Here is a 19,888-nt window from a genome sequence, read left to right as displayed (position 1 = left end):
CGTGATTTGACCGAAATCCGACCGCGATTTGGTTGGAAATCGGCGCGCGCCACTACCGAAGCATGAAGGCCGCCGGCGATCCTTCCTCGGCCGGTCTCCGACCGCGATTTTGCCCACAGTGGCCTGCGCGCTGGTTCGACTATTTCGGCCGAATTCGATCGGATTCCGACCACAATCCGATCGGAATCCGACGCCGACCGACGTGCCGACGAGTGGCGCGTCGATCGGGCTCGGTCCGGCGGCCGGCGATGGCCGGACGGCGAAGTGACAGTGGCGGCCGAATAGCGACGGGTCAGGGGCGAGTGGCACTGTGCATTCCCACTTTTGAACGGTCTGATCTTCGCGATCACGCGTGATGGACGGTGATCCCGTTGTCGCGCACGGGCACGTACGAAGTCGGTGCGCAACATATATATATATATATATATATATATATATATATATATATATATATATATATACAGGTCTGATATCCCGCGCGACGAAAAAACCCGACTCCTGTACGCGACCGCCCGACCTCCCTGCGTTCATCGCCGCCGTTCTTCGCCGTCCGGTCACCGTTGGCCACCATCCCGGGCTCGTTGGAAGCGCAACTCGACGGCGCACACATCACCGGATTCCGGCCGGATTGTGGCTCAAAACACGCAGACGCGCTGGTGGTCGTACCCGCCGGACCGCCGGTGATCCAACGGGTCCGGTCCGGCGGCAATCGGTGGTCGGACGGCGATGAACGGACGCCGGGCGCGTCGATATACACACGCGCACGGGGTCGCATTTTTTTCGTCGCGCAGTATATCACATCTATATATATATATATATATATATATATATATAGACAGAGAAAAAGATGTTATATTCAGAATCTGAATTATTAAAAAAACAAAAATGATTTACATGTGCGTTGAAGTATTCATATTACTTTTGATGAAGTATATGGGATGACCGGATCTGAACGGCCCAATCACGAGGGACCCGCAGATCGACGGTGGACCCGTTGTTCTCTCGTCAAACGAGAGCCGTAAATTAGGAATGCAGGTCCAATTTGCCTACAGAAAAGACTCGTTCCGTTGATTTCGATGCCGTCACCCTTCAAACGCTCATCGGTCGTTTAAAAATCCCTCGTTGGTGCTGATGAACAATTCGACACGGAGCTGGCGAGATGGCCCTCTACGCTGCCAGATGCCCTTCTTCCTTCGGCACTGCCGCCGTCGATCCCTCGAGCGCCCGCCATCCTATCAGATCGTCCGCCCTTCTCGCGTCTGTTCCTGGAAGGGTTTTAGCGGGAGGAGTGTCCAACTCTTCTGCGAACCATTGGAAATTAAGAGTTGCATGCAAGCAAGAAGGTGAATGCCTTTTGTTTTGTTTTGTTTTGTCTTGTACATTCCCTGTTCTTGCTGGATCCCTGTTATCTTCCCAGGGTGAAGGATAACTAGAAGAGAAGAAGAGATTTAGAGGGGTAACCGAATAAACGAGAGATATGAGTAGGAAGAGAGAAATAATTTTCATTGAGCTTAATTTTTTTCCTCTCCATTTAACTGTCTATAATTATTTATTTAGAAAATTTAAAATTAAACTAATAGCAAATTAGAAAATTTTCCCCGAACTCAAATTCAGAGAAGTTTCTGAGATCTTGGAGGAGAAAGGTGAGGCTATAATGACTCACGGTGATAGATTGGGAAGCTTGATCTTGCCTTTGAGGAGGATGTGATGTTGTATAATAGGAACATTAGTTTCTTAAATTATCGATAACAATATTGCATTAGGTCAGTTCGATCAAAAGATATATAAACATTAAGTATATGTAAATGATCAAATATATCAAATCAATAGAATAAACAACTACTAATTTCAGAGAAATAGAATGCAAGCCTAAGCTCACTATCCTAATGTGAAGTTTTTAATTTTTGTGCGGGTTAACTACTGTTCTCTTGTTACCTTTCCCTAATACGATGGTGCATTGAGGACTATCGATAGGCCCTTTTAACGTTAGGTAACCTAAATAATATATAATTCAAAACATTAAAGACAAGGAAAAGAATAAAATGAGGGTGACACAAGGGATCTTGATTACTTTTCCATTATGCATTGAGCCTTTCTAATGACTCCTCTTTTAGGTATAACAAGTGCCTCATTAATGCTCCATTTGATAAGAATTATGCCTTTTGTAAGAGATGTGCCCTTTTGATCATAACAAATTCAAAGTAAAATATTTAATGAGAATACAAACCTTTGTGGTGATTTTGCAGCTATAAGTGTGCCTGTATCTGCTGCAAGAGAAGCTCCCTTCAAGAATGTCGAAAATAGTGGTGTTTTCGCTTTGTCTTCACAGGAATACAGACATGTGACTAGTCCTAATCCAAGTGATGGGGAACCAACAGTTAGTATTACCGTGGTTGGAGCATCTGGGGACCTTGCTAAAAAGAAGATATTTCCTGCTCTATTTGCACTATATTGTGAAGATTGTCTTCCAAAGGTCTGACTTTTCTCATCCACTGCTACTTGTAGTTCATTGTGCTCATTAACATTGCTTGAATGCCTACTTACATTCTTTTTTCATGCAGAACTTTACTATATTTGGTTATGCTCGAAGTAAGATGACCGATGCTGAACTAAGAACCTTGGTTAGCAGAACACTTACTTGCAGAATTGATAAAAGGTGATGGATGGTTTATGCATTTCTTCATGATTTGGTTTATGCTTGGGTTCAACTTAGCATTTTATTGAGCTAACTGTTTGTGCTGATTTTGCCAGAGAGAATTGCAATGAGAAGATAGAAAAATTCCTAAAACGATGCTTCTATCATTCAGGCCGATATGACTCGGAGGAGAACTTTGCAGAGCTTGACAAGATGCTGAAAGAGCATGAGGTATGTTTGTCTTCCAAGAAGTTGGATGTCTTGATTTATTAGATTTTTGAAATGGAATTTGTTTCCAAACAGGGTACATGTACACCCCATACATTTCATTGCTAGTTTATATACCCAATATATTTTGCAAAATCCTCCACTTAGTCCATCAGATGAGTTATTTAATCAAGGTTGCTTAACATGAATTATTCCCTTTTTATTTAGTAAAGCTGGTTAAGTAAACCAAATGATGGACTAAACTACATCACCAGAAGCTTCCTGAGTTGAAATCATCACCAGTACCACAACCTGATTCTTCCTATTGTCTTTCAATTTCAACTGATTTTTACCTGTTTTATTTATTAATCAGACGAATGTCAGTTTGGTTCCTCGTGTGCTAGCTTTGTCATCCGAAATCAATTGGCACTTGCTGATTTCATTCCAGCTTGGTCCATTTGTATGGGTTTTGCAGAGTTTGCCAACCATGTGATATGTCGTACTAATGATCAATTAGGAATAAAGCTTTCTTCTTGAAGATTTATTTTCTTAAAATCAGGAGATAATTTGATTTTACTTTACATGAATGATATCTTTCTTGTTTCTTTCAGTATCTCTTGCCTGCAAGTGTACAATTGTGGACTTTTGATTTGAGTCTTTTTACATAGATCTTCTTTAGTATGTCCAATTATTGTAAATTTGATGTCCTAAGATGCACTATAATGTGGTATCCTGCTTCTGATAAATTCTGTGATGACAGCTTGTAGCTTGAACTTGATTGTCATCAAACATTTATCTCGATTAAGCATTTCTTGTCCAAAAAAACAAAAGTTCCAATAAGTAGAGAAGAGCTAACATACCTGATTTTTCTATTTGCCATATAGGGTGGGAGGGTGTCAAACCGGCTGTTTTATTTGTCAATTCCACCGAATATATTTATAGACGTAGTGAGGTCTGCAAGCAGATCAGCTTCTTCCAAGAATGGATGGACCAGGGTAATAGTTGAAAAACCATTTGGCCGCGACTCTGAATCTTCTGCTGCTTTGACGAGTGGACTAAAACAGTACCTAGACGAAGATCAAATTTTTAGGTGAAAAGCTGATTTCGTGTGTTATTTTTATGTTTGTCAATCCTGGAAATCCCCATTTACCATATATTTCTAATTTTCAGGATTGATCATTACTTGGGGAAGGAACTCGTTGAGAATCTATCTGTTCTTCGATTTTCAAATCTTATTTTTGAACCACTATGGTCTAGGAAATATATCAGGAACGTGCAGCTGATTTTCTCTGAAGATTTTGGTACAGAAGGACGGGGAGGGTGAGACCTAAAGCCTATTGTCCTTCGAGTTTTTTTCCATAGTGCAAGGGATCTTTCCACTAAATTTTCTGTGATGCAGGTATTTTGATCACTATGGAATCATCAGAGATATTATGCAGAATCATCTTCTCCAAATTTTAGCTTTATTTGCCATGGAAACTCCAGCTAGCTTAGATGCCGAAGACATTAGAAATGAAAAGGTATGCATGTGATGAGATTAGCAGAGTGAACATTCTGTTATTTCTAATGAAAGCATGCCTTTCCACATGTTACAGGTGAAAGTTCTCCGTTCAATGAGGCCATTGCAGTTGGAAAATGTAGTCATTGGACAATACAAGAGCCACGCGAAGGGTGGAGTGAGGCATCCTGGATACACAGACGATAAGACTGTCCCTGAAGGGAGCCTTACCCCAACATTTGCTGCAGCTGCGCTTTTCATAGATAATGCAAGATGGGATGGGGTTCCCTTCCTAATGAAAGCTGGGAAAGCATTGCATACCAAGCGGTAAGTTGCAAATGCCACTATGCAATATTTCTAGGTACTCGTTGGTATAAACATGGATCAGTATATATAGTGACACAATCTGGTACTCTTGAAAATTATATTTGCAGAGCAGAGATTAGGGTGCAGTTTCGACATGTCCCTGGCAATCTCTACAAGCGAAATTTTGGCGCTGATATAGAACATGCTACTAATGAACTCGTCATCAGGGTCCAACCTGATGAAGCTATATACTTAAAGATTAATAACAAGGTTCCTGGCTTGGGGATGAGATTGGACCGCAGTAATCTGAATCTTCTATACTCATCAAGGTACAAAAGACTTAAAACACTTATTTCCTTGATACCTTCAAAACAGAAGACCTGCTTTACTAATTACTTGGTTGGATTTCTTTCTTTCTTTTTTCACATTCGACCATTTTGTTTCAAAGTTCTTGTGATTGTGGCTCATGCATGCTTTACCAAAAAATTATCAAAGTTGTCATAATGGTTGTTATTGCTACCATTATTATTACTCCCTCATCAACCAAAACCAGTAATTCCATTCCCTCTAATCCATGTTTCGGCTTTGGTAGGTACTCTAAAGAGATTCCCGATGCATATGAGAGGCTACTTCTTGATGCTATTGGGGGTGAACGACGATTGTTCATCCGGTCCGATGAACTTGATGCTGCTTGGAACTTGTTCACTCCACTGCTCAAAGAGTTGGAGGAGAAGAAGATTGTCCCAGAGCTCTACCCTTATGGAAGTCGTGGACCAGTTGGCGCACACTATCTTGCCGCAAAGTACAATGTTCGTTGGGGAGATCTTGTTGCATCAGAGCTTGATGATTGATTGATTGATTGATTGATTGATTAACTTGATTATTTTATTATCATTTTAGTGGAATCTAGTGATGCAATAACATAACTTATAGAATATTCTCACGAAGTGAGTTACATTTGCATGAGATACTATGTTGATCAGCTGAAATTTTGACAACATTTATTCAATTTATTATGTAGGCTGCTTACGTTCTTTAGTTCAATCAGTCAATGCAGTTGAAACGCATTTTAACAGCTGAGTGTGAAGTGAGTAGAATTTATGAATTTGTAAGAGTACTTTAATTACCTAAAGGATCCAAAAATTTTGGGGGAAAAAAGCAATTTTGGAGTTTTTCCTTTCTTCTTCTGAAACTGCCAAGAAGTGTTATCTCTACCTCTATGTAGATTATCTACAAACAAATTGAACATTCTACTATCATCCATAACATCTGGTTCCACCTTTTTGCTACCATGAAGTAGCGTGGTGTTGGGATCGTAATTAAAGGATGTTGGGCATCTGGGTTGGCCGCTGCGTGCGCTTCTTGATTTACCCTGGTGGCCGGTAGGAAACTTCCGTGGGACCGGACCGGTCACCCCCAGGGGTTGAGTCAATGCGACTAACTGGGATTATCATTTTTTTAAAGTAGCGTGGTGTTCGTCAAGCACTAAGTTCAAAACTTATATATATGCATGCAATATTTGAATAACTAATGACACTGGCTCACTTCTTAGATTTACTTAGCATGTGAAATATGAGATCGGACCATACATCCAATGATTAGTTAAGTCGTAAGATCCAGATACCTTGTAAACAAAAACAAAAAATAAAGCAAAGTGATGTTCACTCCAGGACATGATATGATAGTAAGAGATCAGGTGTTTTTTCTAAACAACTATAGTTCAAAACCTACACAGTGCATGTATACGACGTTTGAATAACTAGTGACGTTGAGACACCATGTCATCCATCTCGCTTCTTAGATTTATTTGATGGGTGGAATGTAAAGTCGGTTCAAACTTCAGAATTAATCGATGTAAGCTGGATACTTAATATTATAAATAATAATAAAGTAATGTGATGTTTTAATGTCGTGAAAGTACCCAACCTTAACAAACTATGGTAGGAAACATCCATCATCAATGAGTGGACACCATTGACTAAGATTCCAATTCATGCCCTTTAATACATTGACATTCAAACAACGTACTCTGCAGAGAACGATGACACTTCCTGTTGCAGAAGAAATAAATCCAAGAAGAAAAACATTCCGGCAACCACAATTATAGCGTTCAATAGTCTCTCCTCGTGGACTGTCCTTGGGGAGTCAAACTTCCTTGTGATTTGCTCGCACTTAAAATCAATTAATATACAAAAAGTAATTATCTTCTGAAAAAAAGTCAATCCCACGACCATATGTGAGGATAGTTGACTACGATACGAACCCTTGCCCTCTTCTAAAGTAAACCAACTCACCTATGCCCCGGGATAATTATCAACCCATGAACCAGAAATGCAATATTCTGTAATGGCATCCCACCTTACAATGGCAGCTCTAACAAAATAAATAAATGCAGTTTCTCAACCATCATCCGAATGGAAGTTGTACAAATCAACAAAATACTCTAACATATGCTTAAATGTTGAATTGAAAATGTAAATGCCACCTTTAAATGTAGTCCAGTGATTTGTAGCATAAAGCAGTATATGATACCAAGATGACTGGTGAATTACACTTCACTTATCAGGCTAGTGTTTTAATTAAATTTGATGGGGCTTATTGTGTGAGACCGTTGAAGCGATGGATATTACCTTTTTTACGTAATAGTATTTTAATCAAACTACAGAATGTGGCAGATGAAAATTGAAATAGATGACTGAACAGATGCCACCTTTTGTTTTTTATTTTTTTTTTTTTTGTTTTTAATCAAACTTTTGTTTTTTGTTTTACAAGACATTTTTACGAAGGAACGGGACTGCAAGCCTGAACGAAACTGGTACCGACGTTTGTCACGCTTCCCGTCTTCTTGACCTTCATCTGCTGCTTGTCCCTTCCTTCGCTGTCTCCGGGATTCGTCATCCGCCGCCCGTCGAACTCGATTTAAACCTGCCCCCCCTGCATCCGCTGCCTGGCTTCCAATTTGCATGGTCTGCCGCCACCATGCATTCGGAGGAACAGCCGTCTCCCAGAGCTTCCGCCTTCTGGTGCGCCTTCTCCCTTTCTCCTCCTTAATTATCGATCGGATTCAGACGGATCCCGGCGGGATCCATCAGATCTGGGGTGTTTCCGGCATATTTCAATGGTGTTCCGACATGCGTCATAGGGCTGTTATATTTTAGATGAATCTAGTATCGTCGTCGGCCTTCCTGATCTAGATCGACCAGTTCCCTAAACTATTATTCCGTCGTCATATTATTGATTACTATCTTCTACTGGTTACTTTAGATAATTTTGTTATTTTCATTGTGTTGCATCACTGTTATCTTGTTTTGACTAATATTATTGATATCTACATGAAAACCATAACATTGTTTTTTTTTATCAGTGATGGGCGGCCTTTTTGTATGGGCATTGGCATCATCATTGTGCTAACTACTAACAGTATGATTTTGTGCTCGCAGACAAGCAGTAATGATGCTCATTGTCAATGACCTGAACTAGTTTCACTAATGTTTGAAGTTCCTTTACCTTCTGGTAGTAGTCCTCATCTTCGTCGTGCTGGTAGTAGACCTACTTTTACAGATCAAGGTGGAATGAAAATCAATTTGAAGCCAACTCGTGTTCTCTCCATTTTTGCATGGATTTCATGTGCATGTCACACATTTGACTTTGCATCTTTTAATTCCAACTGAACCTGGGGTGAAGTTAACACTGGTTACTTTTTCTCACAGAGGTAGATGAGATGAAGGGTCCAAGCATAGCAGCCTCTAGTGTTGCAATGATGCCATCGCCAATTTTTTTGTGGAGATTCAAGGTTATTTTTTCTTCTTAACTTTTCCAATTTGTTCTCTGATTTGAAAGCAATATCTCTGTATGCCCAATTTCTTTTCTCTGAAATAGGAAACTATACTTATTTCTAACGTAGCTTGATTATTTAGTTACTAAATTCACAAAAAAAATTTGTGTAAAGCTGGTCAGTGATAGCCTGTTAAAACAACAATTTAAATTTGTTAGTTTACAAGAAAAAGTTGATATGATAAAGGTTCTATTATCTAATTTTCCTCTTTATCATCTTTCTATATAAGTCTCTTTTATAAGCACTTATGCTTACATTTTGAATAAATTTTGAAATACCTCAGTAACATAGTTTAGACTCTAAAGCATTTCTCAAAGTATCTTTGTATGACAGGACCTTCTTGATGATCTATGTTTCCTTATACCACAGTGTCTTTCTTTCAAATCCACGTTCAATAAGTAAACTTTTCCAATTATCTTAATTGATGTGGCAGAAATGGTTAAACCTTATATGCCCAATTATCTTAATCTGCAACCATTATGGGCATGGCCATTATATGCATAGACTTGTACCTCACATGTTTGTTTCCCTCTCGGTTGAAAACCTGAAGGGTTATATGGCTTATATGTGCTTTTTGGAAGATTCTGGAATGCTGTATAAGTTTTTAAGTTTGCTATTTTGCTATGTTTGGAGGCTGTTTCAGGTTGTATTATTTCTATTGTGGGGCATCACATGTTGCAAGGTCAGTTCTTAATCTTATCTGAATAATATCACACTTGACCTGTATGATTAAGCAGTGGAAATATATCTCAGGCCTGTGGCTCACACATGTTGTCTGCAGATAGGCTGGGACTCTGTTATGCGAATGAATGCAGATAAAAGAGATTTGTTTCTTTATGAGGCCTTTTTATATTTTAATCCACTTCTTCTTGTGGTAAGTAATGTAGCTAGGTTACTTCAAAGGCCATTTGCATTAGAATAACTCACTTTCTCATTCAAAATCTTTTTAATTTGGCACTACAGACTTTGATGGTTTGGCTATGGGGAGTGAATCTATGGGTTTTTTCTCAATCATCTATTAACTATGCAAAAGTATTTGATCTTGATCACGCCCATCTCACACACCGGGAAATATGGAAGGTATATAATATGGATTTCACATCTCAATCTGCGATCCTTGTTCGCACCTTGTGTTTTGCATACCATCTCTTAAACAAGTACAAGTCTCAGGTGTAGCAACCTGCTGTTGATTTCTTCACTGACTTATGCATACAAAATAACAATTACATGCTAATTCCTCTGTGTGCACGATGCTTCTAAAATCGAATATCCACAGCATAGTATCCTAGGATCATGCAGGATTTTGGCTTTGATGGAGAGTAAAAAAAATCTGGTTTGCTATGGCTTTAATGGAGATTTAAAGAATATTCTAGCTTTGTAAATTTTAAGTGTTTGATGCTGAAACATACACTTAACAAATGGTTTTACGTGTTTGAAGGTAACTAACTGATTCTGAAGTTTGACAAGATGAATCAATTATAATTTAAGGGGGGTAGAGGGAGATCAAAGTAAACTCTAGTTACTACATTAAAAAACTACTTTAGGTCATTTAATGTGTCGATAGACATTTTATGAGATGGCCATGTGTATGTTAAGTGTGAAATAAATTATATGTTTCCTTTTCTTTCTCCATTCTTTTTGATTGAGAGGAGGGTAGATTCATTGTAAGAAGAATGTTAACAAGGTGCAAGGACTGTAGGATCCAGTCCGAGTTCCATTGCAGCAAAAATTGCAAGACAAATTGTTAGAGAGAGTAGCTTACAGGTGTGACTTCCAACCTACTGATCGAGTCTGGCCTTGTGACAACTTCGGTATTAGAGTAGTTCACATCATCTTGGTATAAAGCTAAGTTTGTTTTCAAGTTTTTTATGTCTGATTTGTTGGTTCACAACTTTTCTACATATTCAATCTATTCATATGAATATCAGTATAGGAATTAAGACAAACTAGTACAGTTAATTCCTAAGACAAACTGATACTGTTAATTTATCTTATGATTCACGCCAATATTAAAACACAACAACAATAATTAATTTCAATTGCTTATTTCGAGGGATACGAAAAAACATTTAAAACCATCAGAAAATGCACGGACAAGGATATGAGTAGGGGAAATGAGCATGGATCCAGTGTTTGATACGATTATATCTGGAATTTTTACGCATGATCAATAAGGATGTTGTGGGTCCCCAGAGTGTTGGTGCTAGAGTTCTGTTATTCGACATGGCTAAAAAGGGGGTAGATAAAGATACTAATAATGATCTGTCATCACAAGAAACTTTTTCCAATTCAAATATCTCACCTAGCTATAAGGACTAGATATGCTTTGGTATCATATGCCACAACCTACCTAATCAAAAGATAAGTTTGTGGTAGTTCACTTTTGTACTGAATTAGATTGTTGAAACCTGTTGATTTTTTGTAGGTCCTACTCACCCTAGCCTTCTTACTTAAGCTTCACTAGTGATCCCAAATTCTATGCTATCATCTCTAGACCTGTCTGTATCGATTCTTTTGTTATTGTCTCAAATAGTTGGGACAATCTTGGCATATGATGTGATGCTGTTGTAGGCACTGATGTCATTGGCATGTCAACCCATTAGTTGAAACAATTATTTCTATATGAGATTCCTACAAGTCTATCTTTTTATCATGAGAGTGTTGCTGAAAGTATGTAATTGTTTCAGGAATATTAGTTTTAGTTACAAACTTTTAAATCTATTACAATGTTGAAAGAATGCAATCTTGATCAATAGAAGATTTAAACATAATAAAACAGGTAAACCTTCATGCTGATTGATTTCTTCTAATTGCAGTGTGCAATCTGGATGACCATTGTTGTTCCTACAAGTATGTCAGCTTATCTTTATCTGTACTCACATGGGGAAGTATCACTGGCTGCATCACAACCAGTATTGTACCTGTCCCTCTCTTCTATATGTTCACCTCTTTTTGTGTGTTTCTGTAAATTTTTACTGATTGTTCTTTGGTGCAATATAGACATCCTGCTCAAACTTAATGAATACACACTTGTAATTGGTATTAGCGATTTAGCAGTCAATTTGATTGGCAATCTATGGTGCTTGTCATAAAACAAGATTGGTTACGCTTGTTAAGGAAACTAACATACTATATGGATTTTAAAATTGTATTATTATCCTGAAACCAAATGGATTTAGAATTGGGTTAATTACTATGCCCTGTATTTTTTAAGGTTGTAGAAAACTTATCCTGTATTTCCATTCACAAAATTTCTATGATTTTATCCACACTTCTCCTTGGAACTTTTATAGCATGGCCTCTCAGCTATGACACAAAATAAACATATGGTTGAAGTTTTAAAGTTCCCTTGGCTGAGTTGTGAGTCTCTTGATATTGTGCATCTAGTATCAGTACACTTTCATTTATGATGACCGAGTTTAGGCATACAATAAGGTTCAGATTCTCATTGGAAAATGTTTGCGCTTATCCATCTTTTAGAAACAAATCCATATGACATGAAATCAGGCCATTAAATGATGTATACTTTATGTGGGTGTATGTACATTCATGAAGTTAGGTCACTTCGTGATACATATACACATTGTTGGCATATATACATTCATTTCTACAAGTTATTGATCATCAATATACATATAGGTGATATATTTAATAATTGCATAAGATTTAATTGATATAAAAAGTCCACACAAAGTAGTTTGTAGTTTATACTTCACACATAATCATTAACAAAAAAAACAAAAAAGACATTTTGATACGAATCAGTTAAACAGTAGTGATTAATCTTAAACATGTAGTGCTTACGCAAAAAATCTTCATAGATCGATTGCCAAATTGATAATCCATTTTCAATGCAAAATAATATTGAACTTTAAAAAATCATCACAGTTAATCTCTTAAAACAAGTTATGATTAAGTAGCTTTTACCATGAGGTGAGATAGCTCCAAATGTTAAGATATGAACCATACTATTACAATAAAAGCATTATTATTGTAATATGAATATAAATAGGAGCCTGATCACCTCAGTTGCTCAACTGTTTGAAGGAGCTAAGATGCAAATCTTAACTTTGATGTAGCTTTTAAATTTTGGCTTTCATATTGGGAGACAAGGGTCCAAAAAATTCTTTCATGATTTTTTCCCTTGTGATAAAACTAATTTGTGAGGCAAGGATTTACTTGTTGTTTATTTTAGTAGTTAATTTACACTGAAAAAATTAGGTTATATTCAACTAAACTTATTCTAGCTTTATGGGTGTGCTAGTCACATTAATAACCTAACAATTTGGGTAAAAAATTGTTCATTAATTTTTTTATAAAAGCATAATCAAATTAAAGATAGTATCTCCATTATTTCATCTTTAAAGTATTGACTTTTTTTTTCTTGATTGACAAATTAAATGCACAAACTTTAAGGATGTGTTTTTTAAAATATAAAATATATTAATTAAAATAAAAAATTTAATCTAAATATTTAAAAATAAAAAATAAATTTTTTTGATAATTTTATATGTTTTAATAAAGCCTATTTAAATTATCTATGTCTCTACCTAATAATGTTGATCATACCAACGAGACATGTACTTGGAACCGTAATTATATTGCTAGCTTCTTGTGTCAGTTTTCAATTTGCCTTAAGCAAGTGGTTTACTTCTCCCTTTTGTGTATCTTTGTTCATCTTGAGAGCCATCCTTGTCTTAGATAATTGATTGAAGGCACACCACCTCTTTATGTAGTGCCTAGTTTTGGGCAAAAAAAAAAAAAAAAAACATGTGAATTTTCTTTTCAAGATTCAAATTGTTTTATCTTGCTTGAAATACCTATAAAAGAAAAATGATAGTGCCATGTCGCTTGGACTTAGAGAGGTTTGGCGGTGATAACATGTGTGGAAAGAAGTCATGCACAGGAATCTAACGGCTTGCATGAAGGGAAGGTGTGCCGTGGAGGCCTTTAGACTGTCGGCGGCATATGTAGAGGAGAATGATGGCTGACTTCCTGAATCAGGAACATGGATGGACTGAATCTGGATGGAAAAATAGTTGATGAAAGGGTCGTAGGCTTCAGCAGTGATAACGAGGAAATTTCTCCCGGAGAAGGTGCAACACATGGAATTTACTCCAATAGAAGAGTGATGGGAGAGGGTCGATGTGTGGGAGCCTCATTACTATGAACAATTAGAGAAGAGACATGCAAAGAGGATGTTTGGGAGAAGTGTTACATTAGGGAGAATTATTCTAACACACACAATCTTAGGTAGCTTCCCTCTACCTATATATGGATATTATTACGAATATAACATATTACAAATACACCCCTCTAGTTTACATGTTTTCATATGAGCCCATAACTAAGGTAACTTATTAGCTCTCAAGCTTTTTTGCAACTGAATCTTAAGTAAGCACGAGCTTTATTAATCTGTGAGTACTTTTTATGAACCATAAAATAGTCATTCCTTTACAATTATTACATGACAAGGAATCTCTTCTGTGAAGGGGAACCTTGATGTAACGGTAAAATTGCTATCATGTTACCTTAAGGTCACGAGTTTGAGTTGCAACATGCAAAATATGTATAATAGACCTAATGTGGTCCGACCCTTCCTCGGGACCTTACATTAGCAAAAGCTTTGTGCACCGAGATGCCCTTTAATTATTTTTATTTGCTTTGTAAGCAAAAACTAGATCATCCATCTTCTTCATTATTAGTATATTACTACAAATATTAAATAATATTTCTTTCAGTGAGCCAAGTGTTGATTAGCATAATAGGGATAGTATGGGTTGTATGAACCAAATGCTTACAAATCAGTCCTCATAATAGTAATGCACATGCAATGTGGGATTTGATAACTATCATATACACATGCTATTGAGTGGGCTATTTTTTCAATTTAATGGATTGCCTACTATGTCTGCATATGTTGTCATGTGTGGATGTGGGCCTTGTGCTTGTGCGGTGTTCATAGGCATGTCTTTTATCCTCTGTGTACATATTCAAATTTCTCTTACACTGTTATGCTGAATTATACTAATCTTTTGTGTTTTAACTGCAGGTTATTCTGTATTCAGTCATTCTAATGATTCTCATATTTCCGTTTGAAATTTTTTACTTGCCATCGCGCTATTACTTGTTGAGGACTGTATGGCGTATCATATTACCATTACAGGCAAGTGTTAGTTTTCATTTAAACATCACACTAGATTTTCATTGACTATATTTTTAGCTTAAATAATTTGGTGGAAAGTTTGTCTTATCGCAGTCTATGTGCGAAATTTACTTTGATATCAATGCCTCATTGTTTGTTAGGGCCAAACATAATCAATACTTCTGTTGCATGAATTTCTCTGTTAGCATCCTTGCGTTGTTAGGTTTAGAGGTAAATTGGACCTAACATGCTTGCTGGCCAAGGATAAATGTTCACCAGATGGATCTTTGAGAGATTATGTAGTCAAGGTAGGTTGTTATTTGAGTTGTCGCTTTGATATAAAGGCTCTTGATAGAAATGATATGAATGATGGTTTCCAGCAACCCAGCTTCCTACATGCTTTTCTCCTAGGATACATAGTACATTGTGCTATGCTCCTAATCATACTGTTCACATATTTTTATTCCCTAACCTAAGTCTCTTGGTGCTAGTCCATGGGAGCATTCTGCTTATGTAGGTTCGCTCAGCTTAGTGGGATTTCAAGATGGTCTCTTGGACTAAAATTTGCTTGGTCTTCTGAGATTCCAAGTCGCTATCTTGGACTTTTGGGCTCACTGGTAGGGTTCCAGACTCATCTCTTAATTTGGGGCCCCCTTGAGTTGGTGATGTTCTATGTCAATATCTTGGGGTGTTAGGTCTTCTATACTTGTGGGGTTGCAGGCCAGTCTCCTGAGCTTCAAGGCGCCCTTAATTTGCCCCATGTTGATATTCTGGTTTGTAATTGTATGCCCTCTTAACTTCATGGGTTTCTTGGCCATGATTTGGTGAAGTTTCAAATCATTATCTTGGCTTTAGGCTTCTTCTTAGCATGGAGGGGTTTCATGCCAATGTTTTAAGTGCTTGACATGGGAGAGTTTCCAGGTTGTTATATCAGGTTTTAGACGTTGTTAGCCTGATGGGGTTCCAGGTCCAATCTCTCAGGCCTTGAGGCTGCTGAATATGTTAACTTATTTAGGGCCTTACTTAGGATTAGGAAATTGAATCTCAGGCATATTTAATTTCTTATTTTGTGGAGTTTTGAGGATCAATACTGTTCCCTTGACTTTCTGAACAAAACTTCTACATGCACTACCAGTCCGCCCTTTTAGTTTGGATTGATAGTTGGAGTTTGCTCTTCTGGGTTACTAGCCACAATTAAATTTTTTTACCCATATAATATAAAGTTTGCATGTGATGTTAGCTGTTCAAGTTTGTCAGTGCACAAACTTTGAGCACATAAAATATTTTACTTTATTACTCATAATGTCTTTAATTTATGTTTTATTCTTATTTTATCTGCTCCCCCCCCCCCCCCCCCCCCCCCCCCCCCCCCCCCCCCCCCCCCCCCCCCCCCCCCCCCCCCCCCCCCCAAATTTAAGCTCTTTTAATGTAAATGCAGGCAATCACATTTTCTGATTTCTTTGTGGCAGATATCATGACATCAATGTCAAAGGTATGTGTTTTGTCATTGTAAATTATCGTCGTGTCTCTAGTAAATCATCTCCACAATTAGAAGTTGTGCTCAGAACTTTTTGTGAGCTATTTATCATGTTTTGAAATAGAAAGAGATGACCAACATAGTCTCCAAGTTTGCTGGAAGATGAACTGGGTTTTGTCTATCACCTAGAAATGCATTCATCAATTCTAAGTCTGGTTCTTTTGTAATAATTATCATAATTTCATATCACTACAGACCTATTCAACAAGTTTCTGCAGTGTTATCTACCAAACTCTAACTTATGATCATTCAGTCACGTAGACAGCTGTTCCACTTCCACCAATTTGCCTATCATGATTCTTTCATAAAAGATGATATTAACTGCTGTAATCATTGGTTTTTTTGTAGGTATTCTCTGATTTGGAGCGCTCAGTGTGTCGGATGGTGAATAGGCAGGTCAGTAAACATATTCTTCTATAGAATATCAAGGCTATGGTAAACTTTTCTTTTGTGTTGGGTAGTTATCAAATATTGAATGTGCAATTTTTACCATTTGATATATTCTATAGAAATATGCATGTCATATCCACAGTTCCATATTGAATATTTTGGATTAAGGTGAAGTAAATAGTATTTTTGAAAAATGAGTTTGCAGAACATGGTGTTTGCATTAGTTAATGTTGTATGTTAGATGGAGAGTTAATTACACCTAATCTCTCAGAACTGAGGTATTATAATCTGCTTGTTCCAAAGGCATTTGAAAAGCAATCAGCATTACATTATGAACCATCGTGTGGTACTCATTTCCTTCTTTATTGTAGTCATAGTAAAATTTAATGATGCCTTGTGCAACTGTTGAGATTGTCATGGAAGTGTTATTAGCCAGAAGTCAAGTGGTGAAGAAAAAGTTCTATAACTAAACAAGTTAAGACAATTAAAATGAAAGTGTGAAGGTGAAAGGCAAAAGACCTACTATAAAACACTTTAATAGAGTTACAAAAGATATCCTTATAAAAGATCTAACACGGTGGGTTGTAGTTAACATCAAGCTTATAGATAAACTAAACTGGTGCTTTTTTCTTTCATCCTATATAAGAACTTTATATGGATTGCTTTGCTTTCAGGTTGCAACAATAGCATGGTTTGAAGCAGATTCTGTATGTGGAAGCCACTCTGTTGCAATTCCTATAGTGCTTGTCTTTCCATATTTATGCCGTTTTTTCCAATGCTTGCGTCAATATAAGGATACTAAAGAAAGAACATGCCTTTTTAATGGTAAATGCATGTGTTCAAATGTTTTTACTAGTTTTTCTCAGCTTATATATTTATGTTTGTGATGCAAGTTGCAAGTTTATTGATATATATTATTCAAATAACTAAGACATGCTGTAGCATGATGTACTATTTAGTTGTTTTAATGACTACAGAATATGCAATAATCAGTTCATTACTGTTCAATGTTCAATAGTAGTTTCACTTTTTTTTGGGTGCCAACTGCAAAAAATTGACTGGAGTGAATGAGATGGTAAAATTCTACTCTGTCTTTGCAGCATTAAAATATGCAACTGCAGTCCCCGTGATTTTCCTTTCTGCTCTGAAGTATCATGTCTTCCCTGATAGTTGGATCAATTTTTACCGGCCACTTTGGCTTGTTTCTAGTGTCATTAACTCATTATACTCATTTTATTGGGATGTGACTCGGGATTGGGACTTAAGGTATGCATGGAATCTTCTGCCCCTTCTGTTCTTTGACCATTTCATTCTGTTCTTACCAAATTACACCTTTTGTATTTTGCTTTTTTAAGCAAATCATGCCCCCCAATATTGATTCTTACTACATCGTGCTGCAACCATTATTCTTTTTACAGATTATTGTTGATTTTCAAGTTTCCTCCAATACTAAGCTAATTTATGAACTAGCTTGTTGCATTAACGTTTGTAAAAAAAACAATATTTGAGCTTCTTCCAACTGTAAGAATCTCTCACATTGCAATTTTACATAAACGTGGGGTTTTGAATCTCAAGTTGATTTGAAATCATGGTTTCTGGATAAAAAGTAGTGATTTAAGTTCCTTCCAACCTAAGAAGGTAGATTAGGCATCACCTTAATTTTATATAAACCTAGAGTCTTACCCGAAAAGCTGATGTGCACATTAGCTTGCATCGTGAAAATGACACCAAGGTGAGTATAAATCATCTTGTGATTGTGTCAATTTCCCAACAATAACTAGATATTTGAGTCTCTTCAACCTAAAATTGTCATTTTGGGCATCTCTTATCTTAATTTTACATAAAGTTGGGGATTTGACCCGCAAGTTAATATTTAAATATTATTATTTTTTAGTGTACAGCTGATTTTCAAATCATCCTTTTGGGGTTAAAATTCTAAGTTTATACAAAATTAAAGTGTAAGTGACCCTTTAATGGCCATCTTAGGGTTGGTAGGAATTCAAATATCTAAGTTTTTTTTAAACGTTATGCTGGAAGCTGGATTTTGATGTTAGATTTTGAGGAAACTTGAAAACCAAGGGTGATCTGAAACAGTATATGGTCCAGGAGTGATTATGATAGTCATTGTGAAGGCCTCAACTGGTAATAAAATCAATGCAAAATGCCGACTTGGTCAAATTGCCTTAATAAATCCAACTATATCTTATTGATTTCCTCTTTGTCCTTGCAGTGTATTCACTCGAATTTTCAAGTTTAAAAATCCACATATTTGCACAAATCTTCTGTATGGGCGAATATGGGTAAGTTTTCATTTCATCAATTGTTTAGTCCCTTGTCATTGTTGTTAAGCCCTATTTATGGAATTGCAGGTCTATTATTGGGTGATAGGAAGCAACCTAATACTCCGATGCACCTGGACCTACAAACTCTCAGCTCATCTTCGGCACAACTATTTGACAGTTTTTACAATTACCGCATTGGAAATAATGCGACGTTTCCAGTGGATTTTCTTTCGCGTGGAGAATGAATGGAACAAGATGACAAGCAAGGCAAGCTTGGAACTTTCTGCAATGGATATCCCAATGGAGGAAGATCGATTACTTGGTTCTGCCAGCCATAATGTATAAGAGGATTGTGGTTCAGTAACGAGTAGTTGGATATGGCCTCATGAAATTACCAGCCATTGCCGTTTTCCGTTTCAGGCAAGTCATTTTTCTGTTACAATCATTTCCTGAGAAACCAGAGGGTTACACACACCAGTTATAGACTTGGAGGAAGTTCTCAGTTACTATAGATAATTTTTACAGCATTCTTTCAACACATCACAGATGTATCTAACATTGTTTTCTCTCCTTAATTGTATTGGGACTGCATTTAAAACTCTTGTTTTGATCCAAGCTCAATCGTAGCTGTAGGACTGCGAACTGTTAGAGCTCTTGTTTGCTTATCTCTGGCTAGTCAAATTATTATCAGGTGTGACCTTTTGCTATATATGACAAAATTAAAATCAGTCTTCTTGAAATTTTATTGAACTCGAATTTGGTACAATACAAACATTTGTTGTTTCTTGGAAAGAATCAAGATTCGCATAGTTCTATACTAATTTACCTTAGTAGAGTCGTCTAGTTTGATCATCTTTTTTTTTTAAATATTATAATCAAAAATCTTTTTTTTTAGCATCGAATAGGACTTAATATTTTCGAGTACACCTACACATGCAAGATGGAATCCTTCTCATGAGAGTCTGTTGACTGACGATATTAACTCCAGGTCTGTTTTTCTTCTCTTTAGTTCTTTACACCAAGTTTGAAATCGACATCTATAACAGACACTCA

General features: G+C 36.9%; 2 protein-coding genes across 3 annotated transcripts; both read left to right on the top strand.

The window, feature by feature from the left end:
• The first annotated feature begins 1,159 nt into the window (after positions 1–1,159).
• On the top strand, positions 1,160–5,746 carry LOC141817291 (glucose-6-phosphate 1-dehydrogenase, chloroplastic-like). Its single transcript, XM_074704971.1, has 10 exons — positions 1,160–1,343; positions 2,247–2,473; positions 2,562–2,656; positions 2,752–2,866; positions 3,727–3,932; positions 4,013–4,162; positions 4,242–4,362; positions 4,438–4,667; positions 4,775–4,975; positions 5,239–5,746. Exons 1-10 carry the CDS (start codon positions 1,160–1,162, stop codon positions 5,495–5,497), a joined length of 1,788 nt encoding a protein of 595 aa, XP_074561072.1. The 3' UTR covers positions 5,498–5,746.
• A 1,688-nt stretch (positions 5,747–7,434) lies between these two features.
• Positions 7,435–19,490, top strand: LOC141821090 (uncharacterized). 2 transcript variants are annotated; one of them, XM_074708456.1, is made up of 14 exons: positions 7,435–7,669; positions 8,164–8,213; positions 8,357–8,439; positions 9,125–9,163; positions 9,263–9,355; positions 9,445–9,561; positions 11,298–11,393; positions 14,534–14,647; positions 16,065–16,118; positions 16,512–16,559; positions 17,228–17,378; positions 17,654–17,819; positions 18,784–18,853; positions 18,923–19,490. In XM_074708456.1, the coding sequence occupies exons 1-14, from the start codon at positions 7,626–7,628 to the stop codon at positions 19,178–19,180; spliced, it is 1,383 nt and encodes a 460-aa protein (XP_074564557.1). In that variant the 5' UTR covers positions 7,435–7,625; the 3' UTR covers positions 19,181–19,490. The 2 variants fall into 2 exon arrangements, with proteins under 2 accessions (XP_074564557.1, XP_074564558.1); XM_074708457.1 differs by having other exon boundaries at positions 8,087–8,213.
• Positions 19,491–19,888: the final 398 nt, after the last annotated feature.

Source organism: Curcuma longa, chromosome 2 (assembly GCF_044706935.1).
Source record: "Curcuma longa cultivar G26 ecotype Majalengka, Jawa Barat chromosome 2, ITB_CL_G26_1.1, whole genome shotgun sequence".
Taxonomy (NCBI): domain Eukaryota; kingdom Viridiplantae; phylum Streptophyta; class Magnoliopsida; order Zingiberales; family Zingiberaceae; genus Curcuma; species Curcuma longa.
Note: the sequence above shows the minus strand (reverse complement) of the source record. Positions and strands in the feature narration are given on the sequence as shown.